Source organism: Diabrotica undecimpunctata, chromosome 4 (assembly GCF_040954645.1).
Source record: "Diabrotica undecimpunctata isolate CICGRU chromosome 4, icDiaUnde3, whole genome shotgun sequence".
In the NCBI taxonomy this organism is placed as follows: domain Eukaryota; kingdom Metazoa; phylum Arthropoda; class Insecta; order Coleoptera; family Chrysomelidae; genus Diabrotica; species Diabrotica undecimpunctata.
In genome coordinates, this window is record NC_092806.1 from 95,697,917 (window position 1) to 95,717,972 (window position 20,056).

Consider the following 20,056-nt stretch of genomic DNA (forward strand, 5'->3'; position numbering starts at 1 on the left):
CGATCGGTCAAATAGTTTAAAAGTTATTCAATTTGTTTATCCCTGGGACTAATTATTTAAACCATTGAACTTGCCCTATGAATAATGCTAGACACATTTAACAAATTTCATAGGATTCTTTAAGACTTATACTATCTCAGAAGTTAAATGAATATTGAGTTTTCATCGAAATTATTTACAAAATAAACGTTTGAAAAAGGGGTATGTTTTTTACTCATAAACAATTGTAATAACTTCTATATTTTTTAAGCTACAGACTCGTACGTACAACCATTAGATAGCTGGTAAAAAAACTCACACTGAACAAAAAAATAATCCTTCTATGAACAATAGGAACGAAGTTAGTGACAATTTTTTTGTTAATTATATCTCCATTGTTTATAAACATTAAGAAGTAAAATTTGCACAAATTTTGAATGAAAATCTAAACTTTATATTGAATTCTATAGCTATAAAATTCATCCAATTTTTCGAAACTTAAAACCTTTCGAAACGAAGTTACTTTCGAAAGATAGACATAGGAAAGTGGAGGGGAAACTGTTTTAGCTCCTCGCTGCAAAATTTAATATTATGGTTACCTACGGATTTATCATTCAAAAGCTTCAACAGTTCTGTAGGAATTTCATCAGGTCCATTTGCTTTTCCATTTTTAGTGTTTCTTATTGCGTATTATACTTCTTCTTTCAATATGTCTGGCCCAGTTGCATTGATTATCTGAGTTAAGTTGTTTCTATAGTCTTCAAATAATTCTTTCAGGTATTCTGTCCATCTGTTTATTTTATTCTCTAGATCTACAATAAGATTTCCATCTTTGTCTTTAAGTTTACCTATTTGGCATTTCTTTATGCTTCCTGTTATCTATTTTACTTTTTTGTGCATATTGAACGCATCGTACTTTTTCTCATAGGTTTCCATTTCTTCACATTGTTCTTTAATCCACTCCTCTTCGGCTTCTTTTATTCTCCTTTTTATGTGTTTATTTATTTCTTTGTATTTGTCTGGGTAATTCTTCATCTTTCTTCTTTGTTCCATTAAGTCTAGTATATCTTGTGTCATCCACCCCTTATTCTTTGTTGTTGTTTTTGTAAGATGTTTCTTTCCTGCTGTTTGTATAGCTGTATTTATGTACTTTAATTTTTGGTTAACGTTGTTTGTATCGTATGTAATTTGTTGTTGCACTGAACGAAGGTTTTCATTTATTTCTTCTCCTGTTTCGTGTCGTATATTTTTGTTTCTAAGTTTATTTAAATCTAGTGCCTTTCTGTGTGGTCTTCTAATCTTTTTTGGTCTCGACTCTATCACAGTAACTACCGGGTTATGATCTGAGCTTATATCAGCTCCTGGGTACGTCTTAGTACATTTAACAGCATTATGATACCTCCTTGCTATCATAATGTAGTCTATTTGATTTCTCACTATTTTTTCTTAGGTATGTTGTGGAGATGTCCATGTATATAATCGTCGAGGAGGTCATTTGAAAAAGGTATTTGTTATTACGAAGTCTTCACTTTGGTAAAATTGAATCAATCGATCTCCTCTGTCATTTCTGTTTCCAAGCCCATATTTTCCTACTTGTTCACTTACCTTACCTTGACCCACCTTGGCATTAAGATCGCCCATTAATATGTTAATGTATGGAAAGACTGACTTAATAAGTGAAGACAAACAACCTGCAACAAAAAGGTTCAGACCTGACAGTGAAGTCGAATAAATGAACCAAATTTTAACTTTTAAACCAATGTATGTAAAGAAAAAAAAAAGTAAAGTTCAATAAACATTGCAAAATTTAATAAGGCGAGTGATGAAAAAATCGACTTATTTTATCAAAGCAGTAAGGCAGATTAGATTAATATTGTATATCATATTTGTAAGAAAAATAGAATAAAAATCAATATTGTTAATTACAAAAATACAAACAATTATAGTTAATATAAGGAATATAATAATATAATGTGTAAAAAATTATCTGAAATTTAATTTATAAAATATATAAGTATTATTATATAATTGATATAAAATGAAAAAACGTATGTTGATTTTCCGGGATTTTCCGAGAATTATGGAGGGTGAAAATTATGTCATCATTATTAATACTGCGACAGACTATTCGAGCAAATTAAAAAAAAGTAAGTATTTAGGATAAATTTCAAATGGACTCAATTTTTCCGAGTTTTCCTATATTTTCCGGCCAGTGAAAACTATGTAGTTATTCATATTTCGACGAGCTACCCCAGAATAAAAAAAAGAGGCTTGCAGCTGCAAAGGAAGCCGAGATAATGTAAATTTTTCCTACCTGTTGCAATTTGAAGTTCCGATGCCGAAAAAAAAGGAGCTGAAACAGATATCCTCTCCACTTTCCTATGTCGATCTTTCGAAAGTACCGTCGTTTCGAAAAATTAGATAAATTTTATAGCTATAAGTTTCAATATAAAGTTTAGATTTTCATTCAAAATTTGTGCAAATTTTACTTGTTAATGTTTATAAACAATGGAGATATGATTTTTAAAAAAATAGTCACTAACTTCGTTCCTGTTGGTCATAGAAGGTTTTTTATTTTTTAATGTGAGCTTTTTTACCAGCTATCTAATGGTTGTACGTACAAGTCTGTAGCTTGAAAAATATAGTTATTACAATTGTTTATAAGTAAAAAACATACCCCTTTTTCAAACGTTTATTTTGTAAATAATTTCGATGAAAACTCAATATGCATTTAACTTCTGACATAGTCTAAGTCTTAAAGAATCCTATGAAATTTGCTGAATGTGTCTAGCATCATGCATAGGGCAAGCTTAATAGTTTAAATAATTAGCCTCAGGGATAAACAAATTAAATAACTTATAAAATATTTGACTGATCGGGGGGAAATTTCGCACAAATCTAAAAGATGGTAGGTAATTCCTTGATGTTTAAATGTATTAATACCATTTTATTTTGTTAATAAAAAAATTAATAAAATTTATAAATTAGTGCAAAAAACTGCTTTTTTGGAAATATCTCTGTAAATTATTTATCAATTTTAATTAAAAAAACGGGAAAATAAAGATATTCTTGACATAAAAAAATGACATAAATATTGTTTATTTAAAATATAAGGGAAACAATTTATAGACAAAAAATCAAATTGTGACCATAAATTATTGCTTAAAAAAACGCAAAGTAAAACTAGGAGTATCTTTTCGTCTATTCATCATCTAGTATCCTCCACCTATGTCTTAAAAGCTTCAGATATCTGCGAAACATTTTTCCACCTTTTTGTTTAACCAGACTGGGCTACAGTTACTTTCTTGGTTTTGGCTGATTTTATTGCATGAAGAACTTCGGAATTTAAAATTTTTTCCTAATTTATATTGCTCTGTATATTTGGCATGTCATATTGGAACAATTAAGTTATACAGTTACTTCATGTTTTAAGTATTTTTCATTCATCAATAATTTATTACTAGAATATTAGTGTTTTTCTTCTTATACAGGCCAGCTACTTTACACGTATTACTTGTTTTATTTTTTTTTGTGTTCTGCCTTGTTCTTGTAATGTCATCTTTATTCCATAAGGCCTAGTATTTTTTGTCATCCGTTGTTTTTTCTTGAATCTGTGATTTACATGATGTCCTTCTATAGCTTGTAGCTTGGTCATATATTCTCGAAATAATTTCCATGTTTTCTCAACATTTTCGGTTGTTCTCTTCTTTTTATTCTTTAGCCTATTTGCATCCACTACTGGGTAAAGGCCTCCCCATGAGTTCAGGTTTATCTTTCGTTGTCTTGTAGTGCAAAGTGTTCTGTATCCAGCTCTATTTCATTTGCGCAATTCTTTTAATTACATATTCTACCCTCGTCCTGCTTCACACGTCCTTATTTCGTATATGTTACCTCAAATAAATCCCTAACATAGCTTGTTCTTCTAACACTGAGCCTTCTTACTGCGGTCCAAGTCATTCGGATTCTTTTAGTTACCTCTGCCGTTTGATTATGTTTGCCAAGTTTGATTGTGTGGTCTAGGTATATACACTCTTGACACTTTTGATCCTACTTTCTCTAAGTCTATTGTGATATTTTGATTTGCTGTCACTTTTGTTTTATTTAAATTTATTTTTAAACTTATTTTCGCAGATTCTTCTTTAATCTAATTTAACTTGTAGTTCCTTTGTATTTGTGCTTATGAGTACTATGTCATCGACAAATCTTAGATGACTTAAAAATCTATTGTCAATTTCAATTCAGCATTGTTTGCAATTTAACTTAGCATCACGAACAATGTCCGAATAGTGACACGAAAAATGTACCGAGAAAACTATGATAAAAAAATCTCAATTATTAAACAAATAGCAAACAACAATGTTTTCCTCCTTCTACTGCAAAAAAGAACAATAGAAAGTCAATACTCAAAAAAAGATTAAACCAAGCTTTTAATGTGGAAAATAAACCCAACACTGCAGCGATTTATAGATCTTTATCTTATTAAGGACTAATTTCAGATTGGTCCTAAATATCCAGTGTTTTTTGTAATAAAATCAGTAACTTAAACATCTCTGTTAAAACCGAACACAACATTAAGTTCATTTTTAGCAACACTAACGGCAAAATTAATGTCAAAAGTCATATTTACAAATTGTCTTGGGATGATTGTAACATGACTTATGAGAGTAGAACAATAAGAATCCTGGCCCAAAAAATCAAAGAACATAATAACACAGATAAATCAAACTTTGGACATCACATTAAATTTAATAATTATTCCGTTTCTCCTACCAAAAACAGTAAAATTTGACATAATATCCCAAATAAAAATTTTAGACTTATGAACCTTTTAGAAGACCTTAGATATTCAAAAAATTTAAACTGAAACCTCATTGTTACTTAAACACGCAAATCAATCTCAATTGCAATTATAAACCTCTTTTTAAATTATTCTGGGAAACTTTAGAGGAAGAAGACTAACCTCACGCAATCTTAAATAAAATTAATTCTATTTTTCTAAATTCCATTATTAATTTATAACAACTATTTGTAATCATTCATTTGACAAGTTATTCTTCATGACAACAAGAAATATTTTCTAATTTTTACTTAAAAATCTTACAATTCTTATCAAGAGATACAATTTTTTAATACACATAAGTATCATACTTAAAAACATTACAATCTATAGCGTATTTCAGACATGCGATGCAGTGTACGAAGGATACGGCCATGCAAACTAAAGGTCGTGGCATATTATCGTGCACGTTGCGTTTCCAGCACATATCGTTTACGAAAAATATAATTTAAATGGTTTTAAATATGAACAACGCACACTGTCCGGAACATTGCGTTTCAGACACTTGTTCAGTATATTCGAACACAATATTTTACTGATACCGACGGCTGCGTAACGAGTCGTAACCGGTTTGTAAGATAATGTTAATTAGATACCCGTCGTTTTCCCCTTGTTGTTTATTTAGGTCTTTGTTTGATTTTGATACAGAGTATTTAAAAAAAATAATTTTCGAGGCTGTTTTTAATAGGAATTTAATAATAATTAATAGGTTTAACAATTATTTTAGAATGAATAGGATTCAGTTTAAATATGTTTTAAATTTAATTTCACCTTCAGTTAAAAAACAAAATACTACATTTAACGAAGCCATACATATCAAACCAAAAAGTATTTTTAAAAAGAAGAGATATCACTTCTGTACAAAAGTCCTACTTGTTTATCACTTCCGTGATTAATTGTCACAAAGCAATAAAAACACATGCATAAATGACAAAATAGCCTCGAAAATTATTTTTTTAAATACTCTATATCAAAATCAAACAAGTTCCTAAATAAACAACAAGGGGAGAACAACGGACATCTAATGCACATTATCCTTACCAACCAGTTACGACCTATGTCCCGGACAGTGTGCGTTATTCATATTTAAAACCATTTAAATTATATTTTTCGGAAACTAAACGCTATGTGCTGGAAACGCAACGTGCACGATAATATGCCACGACCTTAAATGAGAATTTTCTTGACAATCGTACGAACAATATACAATCAGAGGAGTCTCACTCGAATATTCGAAGAATAAACACGTTGTTATTATTTCGTAGTAATTGATTTTTAATATTAATGAGTTTTTAATTATAATATTAGAACAAATTTTTGGGAAAAAATGTGAAGTGTTAAAATAGTAAATCACACATAAATGTGAGTATTTAATTTATCATATTATTAACATCAACAAAAAATCAATAACATTTTTCCATTCATCTGTTGTGAGTGCTTATCTACCAACTGGTTGTTTTTTTTTTCACAAATTATCGTCTGTGGTTTTTCATCGCCAGAGGCGGACAAAGTTTAAATGTTTTGGAAGAAACTCCGAAAGAAAGCAAAAATGGATAATCTTACTCAAAATTCTTCAAATGTCAATATTACTTCACAGGATGTCCATTACCAAATAGAGATCCAGCGATAGTTTTCTAATCGATAGAAGGTTGCTAAATTCAAGACTATCTTTTACAGATTGGACCAATAGTTTACCCACAAAATATAATATATTGTTCACGTATATCTAACAATCGAGTTTGCATATATTTGAGAGATAAAAAATTGTCGACGATCTTCTTAAAAATAATGAAGCCATCACAATTAATAACACTCGTCTAGTTACTCGGCGACTAATTATGCCATCAGAAAGATTACTAGTATTTAATGTAAGCCCCATGATTCCTAATGAAGATATTACACGACATTTACAAAACTTAGATTTAACATTGTTATCGCCAATGATTCCACTGAGAATTGGAGCTACTGATCCAGCTTACAGCCACATGTTAAGTTTTAGAAGACAAATCTACATTTCTACTCCTGTAAATACTCACATTCCTAAATTTATTGAAAGAACAAGATGGAGTAGTAAGCAGGTTATTATTAACATTAGACAGCCATAATTGTTTCAAATGCAAGCAAGCAGGACATAATGCTTTATAATGTGCTGTTTCTGTTCCACCAATTTTGAATATAATACCTATAGTAAGCAATACTCAATCGGGTAGCATATCTCTTACCCAAACTTCACAAATTCCTATTGCTGGAATCACTACAATCTCTTCTTCCAACAGGTCACAATCCGCCAACGCACACACTCGCAAATAAATCAAAACTTACTCCCATATATGTTTGAGTCATCTTCGACCCAAAATCCCGAACTGTCAAATCCACCCCTCTCTCAGCCTATCAATACCCCTATTAATTCTGAGATAATCGAAAACGCCTTGGTTTACAATACAAAGTCTGATCCTTTCTTAATACAAAATATTTTGCATAAACGTACTGCTTCTGCTGTTTCATCTCGTACTTCTGAGGATGTAAAATTTGCAGTTCCAACTTTAAAAGAGAAAAAAAAGAGCAAAACAGAAAAAAACTAAAACAAAACAAAGTTTTCAGACAATATTAAAACATATATAGATAAACACTCTCCTTCCTAGAAAATTGAAAGTATACTTGAAAATTGCTATGGCTTCTCTGATGTACTAGCGGTTGCGTATGATTATAATTTAGACACCGTAGCTCTTATTAATATGTTTGAAGAAATACGTACCTATTTAGAAGACAGAACAACAAAATATCGCTGCACAAAATTCGTTGTACAACTCGATTTAGCCACTTTGGATACTGAAACCTTCTTAAAGATGCGACAGTTACTTACTACCCGTAATCTTGATTTGTCCCTACGATACCGCATGATAAAGTGTTATGTATATAGTGTACTATTACACGGCGTGGAAGCTTGGACGTTAACAGTCAGCTCATTACGACGTTTAGAGAGCTTTGAGATGTGGGTATTTCGTCGTATGCTGAGGATTCCGTGGTCCGACCGCGTTGGAAATGAGGAGGTTTTAAGGCGTATGAATAGAGAACGTGAACTCACAGAAATTGTCAAGAAGCATAAAATGTCTTATCTTGGACACATATTTAGACACGACAGGTATAACTTCCTTCAGCTTATTATAGAAGGGAAAATAGAAGGCAGACGCGGCCCGGGTAGACGACAAATTACCTGGCTGCGCAACATCAAAGATTGGACAGGATTAGACTTTCAAAATTTAATAAGGAAAGCCCAAAATAGGGAAGACTTTGCAGAGGTCATCGCCAACCTTCGCTAAGAAGACGGCACCTAAAGAAGAAGAAAGAAGGATACTGAAAGTTATTCATCCACTTTTTATCCCTGAATTTTTTGCTTAATCAATATATAATAATTTATGTATAATAAAATTTTACAGTGGAATATAAATAGCTTTCAAACTCGTTTACCTATGTTACAACTATTAATAAATCAATACACATCACAAATTATTTGTCTTCAAGAAACTAATTTTAAATACTCCACGTGCATGAATCTAAAGTCCTTCAATTCATATTTTAAAAACAGAGATAATGCAAATCAAGCATCAGGTGAAGTTGCAATATATGTAAAGAAACAAATAATATCCAAAGAAACATTAAACACAAATCTCGAAGCTGTAGCTGTAGAAATTGGCACTACACAAAAGATCAACATGCGTAATATATATATATATATATATATATATATATATATATATATATATATACAAACAACACAGTTTATTAGGGTTGCAGTCAGAAAATTGACCGGGATGTTAATGAAACACTCTTATGACTTTTCGTCTAGCTTTCGGAATCGTTTTGGTCCTTTTTCAAGACACTATAATAAGAAAAAAGTGTAAATATTTATAAAATATCACAAATTTTCAGTGCAACTTACTAGTCGTTGAGATTATTTACAAAAGCATAGACACTCAACATTAATAACAACACACATAAAATATAAAATAGTGGACAAAATACATTTAAAATTCTTTAAAATTTAGGTACAAGTAGTAAACATTTTGTTGTCATCTTTTACTAGTGTGTTTTAACTCTGGCACATAGAGAACAAAAAGAAAAAATCCTATGATTAAAAAGTAATTAGGTGTATTTAATATCATGTTTCTTTTTAAGAAATACTAGAGGCCCATCTTAGGTGATTTTAATTTTTAAACCTGTCTTAATGGTATGCAACATTTTATGCATATAACTTTATGCATATAACTGTAATTTGTGTGGGTACGGGTACAGGTAGATATTAATTTTATTTTGGATGTTTTTCCAGTAAGTAACAATAAATGTTGCTCAGTTTATCTATGTCTGACTTTTTATTGATGCAAGATGTACTTGATTTTATGGAACACATTTCCAAGAAAACACGTTTTGAATGGTTCTTTTCCTTTGCCAAAATACAGGAATCCTCGAAATTAAATTCATGTTTCAACGTTAATGCATGTTCTGTCAATGCACATGCATTTATTTTTTTGGTTTTTATATCGCTACGATGTGAGATCACCCTACTGTGAAAATTACGAGATGATTCTCCTATATATATTTTGTTGCAATTATTGCACGGTATAGAAAAAGTTATATGCATAAAATGTTGCATACCATTAAGACAGGTTTAAAAATTAAAATCACCTAAGATGGGCCTCTAGTATTTCTTAAAAAGAAACATGATATTAAATACACCTAATTACTTTTTAATCATAGGATTTTTTCTTTTTGTTCTCTATGTGCCAGAGTTAAAACACACTAGTAAAAGATGACAACAAAATGTTTACTACTTGTACCTAAATTTTAAAGAATTTTAAATGTATTTTGTCCACTATTTTATATTTTATGTGTGTTGTTATTAATGTTGAGTGTCTATGCTTTTGTAAATAATCTCAACGACTAGTAAGTTGCACTGAAAATTTGTGATATTTTATAAATATTTACACTTTTTTCTTATTATAGTGTCTTGAAAAAGGAACAAAACGATTCCGAAAGCTAGACGAAAAGTCATAAGAGTGTTTCATTAACATCCCGGTCAATTTTCTGACTGCAACCCTAATAAACTGTGTTGTTTGTTTATATTGACAGTCACTAATATCCAGTAATTCTTATATATATATATATATATATATATATATATATATATATATATATATATATATATAACTGTCGAACAATGGGATTACAACCAACGCACCTCAAGCAAGTAACTATACCAGTTGAAGACCTGTTGCTAAGACAAGAACCAGAAGCACAACATGAACTTTTAAAGATACCTTAATGACATTTACCGAACTAAACGTTATGTTTGTTTTAATTTTAATTTAAATTGTATTTGTTTCCTATATTTTAATTTGTAATCAACATTAACTACAATCAACATTATTCCAACAAAAAAATTTTTACTTGATGGTATTAAAATAAATCGCACTGCCATTAACCTCAATTAAGTAAGTATATAAACAACAAACTATTATTAAATTGTATTTTACCATGTTTTAAATAATTGTAGCTCTCATCTGATGATGCCAATGAAAATTGGCGAAATATAATGAATTGTTAAACAGAGTACACTTGGCTTTTAATCAGCTGTATACCCAATTAACCTCAACCCCCCTTTTTCATCTACCAGTTCAGCTGTTATTTTAGAGGATATATATATATATATACCTCCAAATTATAATCTAGAAGAACAAGATCTTGTAAATTTAATAAATCAGGTTCCTAATCCGAGAATGATTTTGGGAGATCTAAATGGACACAATACTAACTGGAGCTGCTTTAAAACCACACACACTGGAAAAAAGATTGAAAAGATCATAAACACATTAAACCTTGCAATAATAAATAATGGTAGCAGCACACACTTAAATTTATCAACAGGGACATTTTCTTCTATAGATCACTTGGTATGTAGAAAAAGATTTATATGGGAGTGATCACTTCCCAATTTAAATAGAAAAACACTCGATGAAACCTACGCCAGTTACACCTGATCCGAAATGGAGGATAGATAAAGCTGACTGGCGCAGTTTTCAAGAAATTATCCGTAGCGAATCATCAAAAATTTGCTTAGAAAATTCAATACACGAAATAATTCTACAGTTCAATAAACTCATAACGGAAGCAGCTCTAAAAGCGATAGGTAAAGCAAAGTTTATTAAAAGAGATAAAGTAACTCCCTGGCGGAATGAAGAATGTAAAGAAGCTATTAAGGAAAATAAAAAAGCTCTTTAAAAGTGCAAACGGTACAAAAAGCTAGAAAATTTAATTAATTTTAAAAGAAGAGCCAAACTGATTACCACAAGATCTAAAAGACAATCCTGGATAAAATATGTAGAAACGATAAATTATTACACATCTTTAACAAATATATGGAGAAAAATAAAGAATATAGCAGGCACTAGGTCATATCAAGTAATTGATTCATTAGAAGTAGAAAATAAACCGTCAATAACAAACCATGTAGAAATTCTAGAAAAAATAGCGGAAACATTCAAGTTAACATCCACAAATTCTAACTATGATAAAGATTTCTTAACATATAAAGAACAAAAAGAAAATATCCCTATTAACGTAGTAAACAATAAGGAACCTATAAATGCACTTATCACAATCAGAGAACTGAAAAAGGTGATAGATTATTATTTATTTATTATTAATATTTATTAAGGACACATCCCCTGGCCCCGATGACACCCCAGCTTATTTTTTGAAACACCTACCTGATGAAGAAGTAGAAATATTATTAAAAATATAAAATCGTATATGGACCAAACATGAATTTCCCAATTTGTGGAAAACCGCCATAACTGTTCCCATCTTAAAATCTAATAAGCCTCAACAAAGCAGATTCGTATCGTCCAGTTTCTCTAACTTGTGTAATATGTAAGCTTTTAGAAAAACTTATAAATAAACGTTTATTGTGGTGTCTGGAAGAAAATAACCAACTGATTAATGAACAATCTGGATTTCGTCCGTTAAGATCGACTACCGACAATTCAGTAGATATAGAATCACATATTAATAACGCATTCTACAACAACCAAAAATGTATTGCAATTTATTTTGATTTGCACAAAGCATTTGATATGGCTTGGCATCACAAGATAATTTCAACACTACAATCATGGGACTATCAAGGAAATATACTTGCTTTTATTAAAAATGTTCTCCTAAATAGAAATTTCAAGGTAATGAAAGGTCTTCTATCTGATGTGATATATCAAAAAAATGGTACACCCCGAGGCTCGGTAATCAGCCCGACGCTTTTCCTTATAGCTATTAATGATATAATCAAATCAATGAACAAACCCATTCCAGCGAGATTGTATGCGGATGATCTTATATTATTCTTAAATGGAAACAATATACAGAGTATGGCCAAATTACTATAAGATCAACTCGATAAATTTATAGCATGGTCTAAAAGGAGTGATTTTCAATTTGCTTCATCTAAAACTCGCTGCATCATATTATCAAAGAGACCAAAACACATACAAGAAATACCTACTTTAAAATTTGGGGGTCAGACTCTTGAATATGTAACTATAATTAAATATCTAGGTTTAATATTTGATCAAGCTTTAATCGGAAAGGACCACGTCAAATATATATCAGCTATATGTCAAAAAAGACTAAGCCTCTTGAAATGTCTTTCTGATACGAACTGGGGAGCGGACGATAGAACTTTACTCATATTATATAAAAATCTGATCCGCTCCAAGATCGATTATGGATGCCACGCTTACTCGTCTGCTTCAACAACAACTCTAAAAGTTTTAGACTCCATTCAAAATAACGCTCTTAGAATAACAAGCGATGCATTTAGAACAACCCCTATCTTAAGTCTTCAGACCGAACTCGGTGAACTACCATTAGATTTAAGAAGACAGGAATTAATGCTCTCATATGTATCGAAACGGTACTCTTTACAATATCACCAAATCATTCGCTGCTCGAATATCCAGCACGCAAAAACCCACATCCCCTTTTACGAAAGATGCAGACGAATCATAAATGAATTAAACCTTAAACCTGAAATCTATCCTAGCAAGATGCCAACTTCCCCTATTTGGCTAATATCTTCTCCTCACATAAATTTGGATCTATTATCAGAAAATAAGAAAGATAGCAATCGTCATCTAATTAATTCTAAATATCAAACCTTAATTTCTCAATTTTCTTTCTTTAAACAGTTATTCACAGATGGATCTAGAACAGGACGTTGTGCAGCATCTGCCTTTATACCATAGGATGAAATAAAGAAATATAAACTAACTGAGACTAATACCAGGAGAACTCTTTGCAATATATAAAGCCATATGCCACATTACACAATGTCCTGAAACTAACTTCTTAATAATTAAATGGTTAACATATGGAATAGCAGATGGCACAAAAAACAGGCGAAATTACTTAAGATAAAACCAATATTTCAACCATGGTCTGATAGTTCCACCAATCGTTTTTCTCAGGTTATCATCACACGACTGCGGCTTGGTTATAGTAGCCCTACGCATGGACATCTGATGACAAGGGATCCCCAACCGGAGTGTTATGCTTGCGAGACCCAGCTAACTAGAGGTGTGCTTATTAGTTCTTTTAGACGAACTAGTTCAAGCGAACTATTTCACAAAAATGAACTAGTTCAGTGAACTAGTTCGCGAAAGAACTATTTGTAGGACCGAAATCGAAATCCAACCCTAACATAATTGGTTGCCAGATGTCTCGTCTTATCATCACACAAGCTCGGCGCCGGCCGCGCGTTTTCTTCGGTTTTCAGTCAGTCTTTCACTCTTTCACTACCGTACAAGTAGTTCGCGTTCGGAACCATTTCTTTCGATCGTATGTTTAGGTTTAAATGTTTTAAATTTATTTCTCAAATGTTTTGCAAATAACATTTTTTTTATTTGCAAAAAATTATTAAGATTTGTTTTTTATTAACCGTTTTAAATATAAATATGGTTCACGTATGATTTATTTTTATATTTACGTATACTCATAGGTATCTATATTAGGTTATTTCTAAAAGAACCTTACAAAAAAAATCAGTGAATTTTTTAGGAACATTAAATAACACATTTTCATTCTCACTTTTACATAAAATTATATTTTATGTAGATGCATCAATCATTTTAACCACAACTTAAAATTGTTATTTCAAAATTACAATACGAGAAACAGTACAGCATGTCAACGTTCAAGCTAGTGCATGGGCATGGCATAAGATCCGAACCATTATGATATTAAGATAAAACTGTTTATGTTATTGTCACGTTCATAAGAATTATGATCTGTTATCTGAGACTAATCGGCACTTCTTTTTTTAAACTAGTCAGTCGGTCAGTCCATCCCATTCACAAAATAATAAATATATGATCTCATTCATTCATTATTTTCTTCTTTAAAAGTTGAGACACAATTTATAATGCAAATCGTTCGCAGTGAACTAGTTCTATGAAAATTAATGAACTAGTTCAATTAGTTCAGTTTAAAGAATCGTTCATTTGAACTATTTCGATGGTGAACTACACATCTCTACAGCTAACAGTAAAACACCTTCTAGTGGAGTGCCCGTTACACAGTGCGGAAAGATGTAAATTCGGAATCCCGGAGAATTTGAGAGAACTATTCTTAAAGTACGGTGCCAAAGTAATTATCCAATATCTAAAAGCAATAAACTATTTATACAAAATTTAATTGTTACGCTATTTAATTATTGTTAATACTTTTTCTTTTTTTGCTAATAATCTTACAGGCTGATGCGAGTTTGAAAAAAAAAAATACACTCAGAGATTCTCAACAATTTCGTCACAAAATTAGTGTTTTAGTATATATTTAAAGAAATTCAATTTTGGTAATAGCATGGATAGCAAACAATTTTTTTTAAAGACTACCATAATGAATAATAGGATTTTAATAGGTTGTGTTATTTTTTTCGAGTTTAAATAAATTTAGTAGTAACGCACGTAATTGTTCAACGAAAACGCGGGGTGTTTTTCAGTGTTTCAGAAAAGCAGATAATTATTAAGTTTGCGAAGTATCATTTGGATAGCCGTAGTAATCGTTTGGTAACTAATATAATAACGCATCGTCCTAAATAAGTGGTGTTTCTGAAAGGAGTACTTACAAAGTGCGTCAGGAGTATGCATCACCTTCTGGTCTTCAACAACCGAAGAAATCGGTAAAGTTTTATTATCTCGTGAAAATAAATACGATGAGATAAAGAGCGGTATAAGAGGCATAAAAACAATATACATCAATTTTTATGTATCTAATAAACATTGCTAAAAGAGAAAAAGATACAATACCAAAATAGTATAGTATTCCAAATTAAAAGAATATTTTTTGTTGATGGGTGAAAGATAAAGTTGGATAAAGGGCTAATAAACATTCTGAAGATTAGAAGTTTATTTTTACAAGCACCATATTTTAGATATGGTGCAAATTTTAAAATCGTTAAAAGTCTTAACTTTTATTATTGCATTCCTAAAAGTTGGCTTATTTTATAAAAAAAACTCTTAACTCTTATAACTGCATTTCTAAAAGTTGCCTTGTTTTATAAAAAAAGTCATGCATTCTTAATTTTAATCATATTTCATTATTATAGATTTTGATGGACGTTCTACTTCTAAGCAACATACTAATTTGTGGCGATCCTAAAGAGCAATATCACTATGCTAGAGTTTACAGTTTATTATCTACAGGTGGTCCTTTAAGGAAGAGTATTTTACAAGGTATAATTAGAAGGTAATTTTATACTTATAGCATACCAGTACTAATGAATATAGAGGCATCTATATTTGTTTATCAATAGGAAGACCTTTAACACGATATGGGAAGAATAAATGAAGATTGGTGGAAAAATCCCTACATGAAGTTGTCCATCTGATACAGGATCACAGCCAATGTAGACAGCAAGCTAACAATATTTAGAGTGTCCCCACCCACACCCTGACAAGGACTTACGGAATGAGGAGGAGAAGGATATTTGTTGCCAATACTTTACCAAAGAAACTTATACAAATATAAACAAGTGTCAGGATATCTGTGTTTTAGTTTGTTGTTTTTGGGACTTTGGTTTATTAATGTAATGGAAAAAAGATTTCGTCATAAAATAATAAATAAAAACTTTCTTGTACCATAATATATACCCTCTGTCTGATATTATGTTATACATTTATATATCAAAATGCGTAAGTGTATATTATGTTTTTGGACAGAGAAAATATATTTTTTGGCATAGAATAATTTTTTATTTTTTATTTTATGACTATATTTATTTTCCAATAAAAGCATACATTTTAAATTTTGGCGCCTAAAATTCAGAGCATATTTTTTGAATTTGCTGCGTAATATTCAGAACCTACGTTTTGAATTTGCCGCCAAATGAAATTAGTTTCGGCCCGTCCACATTTGGCGCTAGAACCTCTCTCGCAACGCTTTCGATGGGAGTTACCTTACTAGGGGTATCTACTTTGAATATCGTCTATTTACGTTAGTCATTGGTAAACGTAGGCCACATCTCATCAAAAGAATGGTGTAGACACGCCCATTGACTCGTATAGAGATGCATTTGTTCGTGGCCGACGACAGGTTTAACAGCTACTGCAGCTAGTGATCCTCGTTTTGTCTTCCTACATGCGGGATGTAAAAATGGCTTTGTTAATAGAGCAGAACTGACTTTAATGACAAACACCCAAGCTTACCATAATAAAATGGATGGTCTCATCCTTAAAAATTGATTCGAACATGACCTAATTCCTAATTTTCCAGAAAAAACTGTTGTGGTGATGGATAATGCTCCTTATCTTAGCAGGAAATTGAAAAAACTTTCTAACACGTCTTCAAAAAAAAAAAAAGAAATCATGGCTTCTGCCAAAAGATATATTTTTTGAAGAAAATGATTTAAAACTAAAACTGTTGAAAGTTGTCAACAGTTATAGGGCAAATAACGATCGATATATAATTGAAGATACTACACAATAACACAATTCTCCGCCTTCCGCCCTATCAATGTGAGCTCAACTCCTTAGAGTTAGTATGGAGCGAAGTAAAAAGATATTATTGCCGCAAAGAACAGAAATAGGAAATAGAAGGAAAAAAAGCAGTTAGGAATTTAATTACGAAAGCTTACTTACAAGTTACCCAATAAAAAGGAAAAATTATATAAAACAATTAATAGGAGAAGAAACAGACATGTGGAGACACCACAACATGATGGATGATGATATTCAACCAATTATTATAAAAACTGGTAGGAAGGGTAGTGTCAGTGATTTTATTTGTGTAAAGTAGTGTATTTGTAGTGTAGATGAAGCTAATGTACAGTAAATTAAGGTATGATGTTTAATTTATAATTAAAAAATATCTTATTTACCATTAAATGTAATTTAATGTATTTATTGTTATTTTAATAACTATTGTCTAGGACGGGAGAGATTTTTGTTTTGGTTCAGAGCAGTGGCTATACCGTTCTGACGAGACCTAAAGAGGTCGAAATACGTATCAGCGGTTGTCGCTGCCCTGTATCAAAAAAAATCTAATACTGTCATTATATTTTATTACTTACTTCGTTTGAAGTACCAGAAACTGAATTCACTACGAATTTCGACCAGGATGAATGGCATGTGGAATGCAATTTTAGATTCCCTTGCCGAGTAATTTATCCAGCTGTTTGTTTCGCAAATTTTAGGAAACACAGTGGTAAAAATTTGAATTCGGTTTCGCTAGGTAGAAATAGTTTGATTTCTCTTTTTGTTTTTAGATGGCGTAGTTACGTCCGTATATAGTTATTTTAATAACTATTGTCTAGGACGGGAAAGATTTTTGTTTTGGTTCAGAGCAGTGGCTATACCGTTCTGACGAGACCTAAGGAGGTCAAAATACGTATCAGCGGTTGTCGCTGCCATGTATCAAAACAAAAATCTAATACCGTCATTATGTTTTATAACTTACTTCGTTTAGAGTAGCAGAAACTGAATTAACTACGAATTATGACCAGGATGAACGGCATGTGGAATGCAATTTTAGATTTCCTTGCCAAGTAATTTATCCAGCTGTTTGTTTCGCAAAGTTTAGGAAACACTGGTAAAAATTTGAATTCGGTTTCGCTAGGTAGAAATCGTTTGGTTTCTCTTTTAGTATAATAAATGTTTTGTATCAACATATTTTTTTTGTTGACCATTCACGAGTAAATTAAAAGAAAACATAATTATTCAGTACCGTCAGAAAATTATTAATTATTTCATGACCGCTGAGAAAAAGAAGCAAATGAAAGTATTAGCATTAATTATAAACCACCCACGGTGGTTTATAATTAATGGTATTAGGCAGGTACTTGTAAATGATTATTGCTATTAACTGCTATTAAATACAAAAGGAGGATTTATTTATGATAATTGACAGAATGGTAGGCATATATCAAACCCGCTTGCAATTTCTTACCACACTGATTTAAACTTGTGAAACGCAGTTTTGAATGAAACTACTTTGACCTTCAGTCAATTTTCAACATATTATTATTCATTATGATGCTATACAAAACAATATTTATAAAATTTAATTTTAGACAGTCTTCGATAAATTTCGTATTTCATTATGAATTTCAATTTATCATCTTTTTGATGATTCATTATTCTTAATTTTCTATGTATGACATATGTCAATTGTAATCTTCTTTGAGAGATCATTTAAAATGCTTGCATTCAATTTTCCCCATTCTATCTATTTCTTCAACTCCAACAAATGGTCGGGTTCTGATACCCGTATCATTAGAAAAAAAATAATGTGTTTTTTGTGAAGTTCAGTGTACATTCTCTTCTGTGTTTTTTCAATGACATATTTTAAGATTGTCCTAACTGCTCTGACTGTCCTAGTAGTGATACTTTTAAATACTTGACGTAAGTGAAACATTATAAACTTTAAATTAGTTATTTATATTACTGTTCTATTGTAGCAGAGCTTTAAAGATGGCCTTGAAGCCGAAAGCGCTAAGCCAGGAAATAAATGTTAACACACGCCAAAAATTCTTTTCTTTTCCATTCTTTGATTTTTCGTAAGTGTGTACAAAAACATATAAGTCTTTTCACTTTACTTGTTATTCTTTTGCTCATATCCTTTGTTCTACGTCTACTTGTAAAAGCAGAACTTTGCCTAGGCTAGTCATCGAGGCTTCTTTTTAGTAACAATATTTCTTACCTGACCAAATGTTTAGTTGTCCATATAGCTACTTTCTTTGAAATATCTATGGATGTAGAATCCAATGAAATTCTTTGTTAACTCTTCGTACAGTTTTTCAATTCTCAGTGTCATCATTCTGTTATAGCGTATCAAAGTAGTCACTTTAACTAAAAATATAGTGAGAAAGATATAAGTCTTCGAGATATGGCTTTACAAAAGGAATATTAAAAATATCTGTGTTAGATAACAAACCAATAAAGAGTACTTACTAATATTTTTAAAATAAATAGACCTGAACGATGAAATATAATTACGAAAACCACAATACCTTGTTATAATCAGAAAGAGAAAATAACAGCTTCTTTAATTTACCATACAAAAAATATTTTAGGAAAGTGGCTGTGCTATTTCAGAGATTAATTGCTCATCCAACCAATCTTCTCATCTACCTTAAGAATAAATGTATGAGTATTTATTTATATTTTTTAAAACTAGCATAAGTTATAAAAAAGTAAGTTTAAGTTTGTTCATCTCATATTTCCTTATAATAAATTCTTACCTCTTGAAGTTGCTAAGCTTTGAGAGTTGTCCGTGTCCGATTGTACGTTTACTCCTCTGTTTTGCGATCTGGTATTAGATTTTTTAGTTGACATAATTATTTACATTAATAATACCTTTTAATGTATTTCATATTATTCTTTTTTGTATAAAATTGTTCGTAAAATATAGATATAAATATACAATATATTGTATACGTCAATTCGTCAAATAACGAAACTGTCATAATGCACGCCAAATTATATTTATTGTAAGACGTCAAAAAGTTGACTAATTAGTATAATATTTAGTATAGTAATAAGTATTAAAATTCAGTTTCAGAAAAAATAACTAACTCGTCAAGTTTGGTTTTATCAACCGAGAAATCTTCGCGTTTCTACTTTGGTGTTTAACAAGTCATAGTTTAACACAATATTATTTTAAATATTTATGAAAGCTTTAACGATATTTGTACTAATC

The 20,056-nt window shown here is 30.8% G+C and overlaps 1 protein-coding gene across 3 annotated transcripts in view; it reads right to left on the bottom strand.

Annotated features, from left to right (window-relative positions):
* Positions 1 to 19,800, bottom strand: part of LOC140438318 (uncharacterized) — a 78,720-nt gene extending 58,920 nt beyond the window's left edge. The window contains exons 1-3 of one of the 3 annotated variants that reach the window (XM_072527999.1): positions 19,599 to 19,706; positions 19,368 to 19,488; positions 19,058 to 19,206 (exon numbers count right to left, since the gene is read on the bottom strand). Coding sequence is in view for 1 of the 3 variants with exons in the window: in XM_072527998.1 (XP_072384099.1) it covers positions 19,599 to 19,692 (94 nt within the window). In the remaining 2 variants the exon portion in view is untranslated. Of the gene's footprint in view, positions 1 to 19,057; positions 19,207 to 19,367; positions 19,489 to 19,598 lie in introns of all 3 variants that reach the window. The other 2 variants (XM_072528000.1, XM_072527998.1) reach the window with 2 other exon arrangements.
* Positions 19,801 to 20,056: the final 256 nt, after the last annotated feature.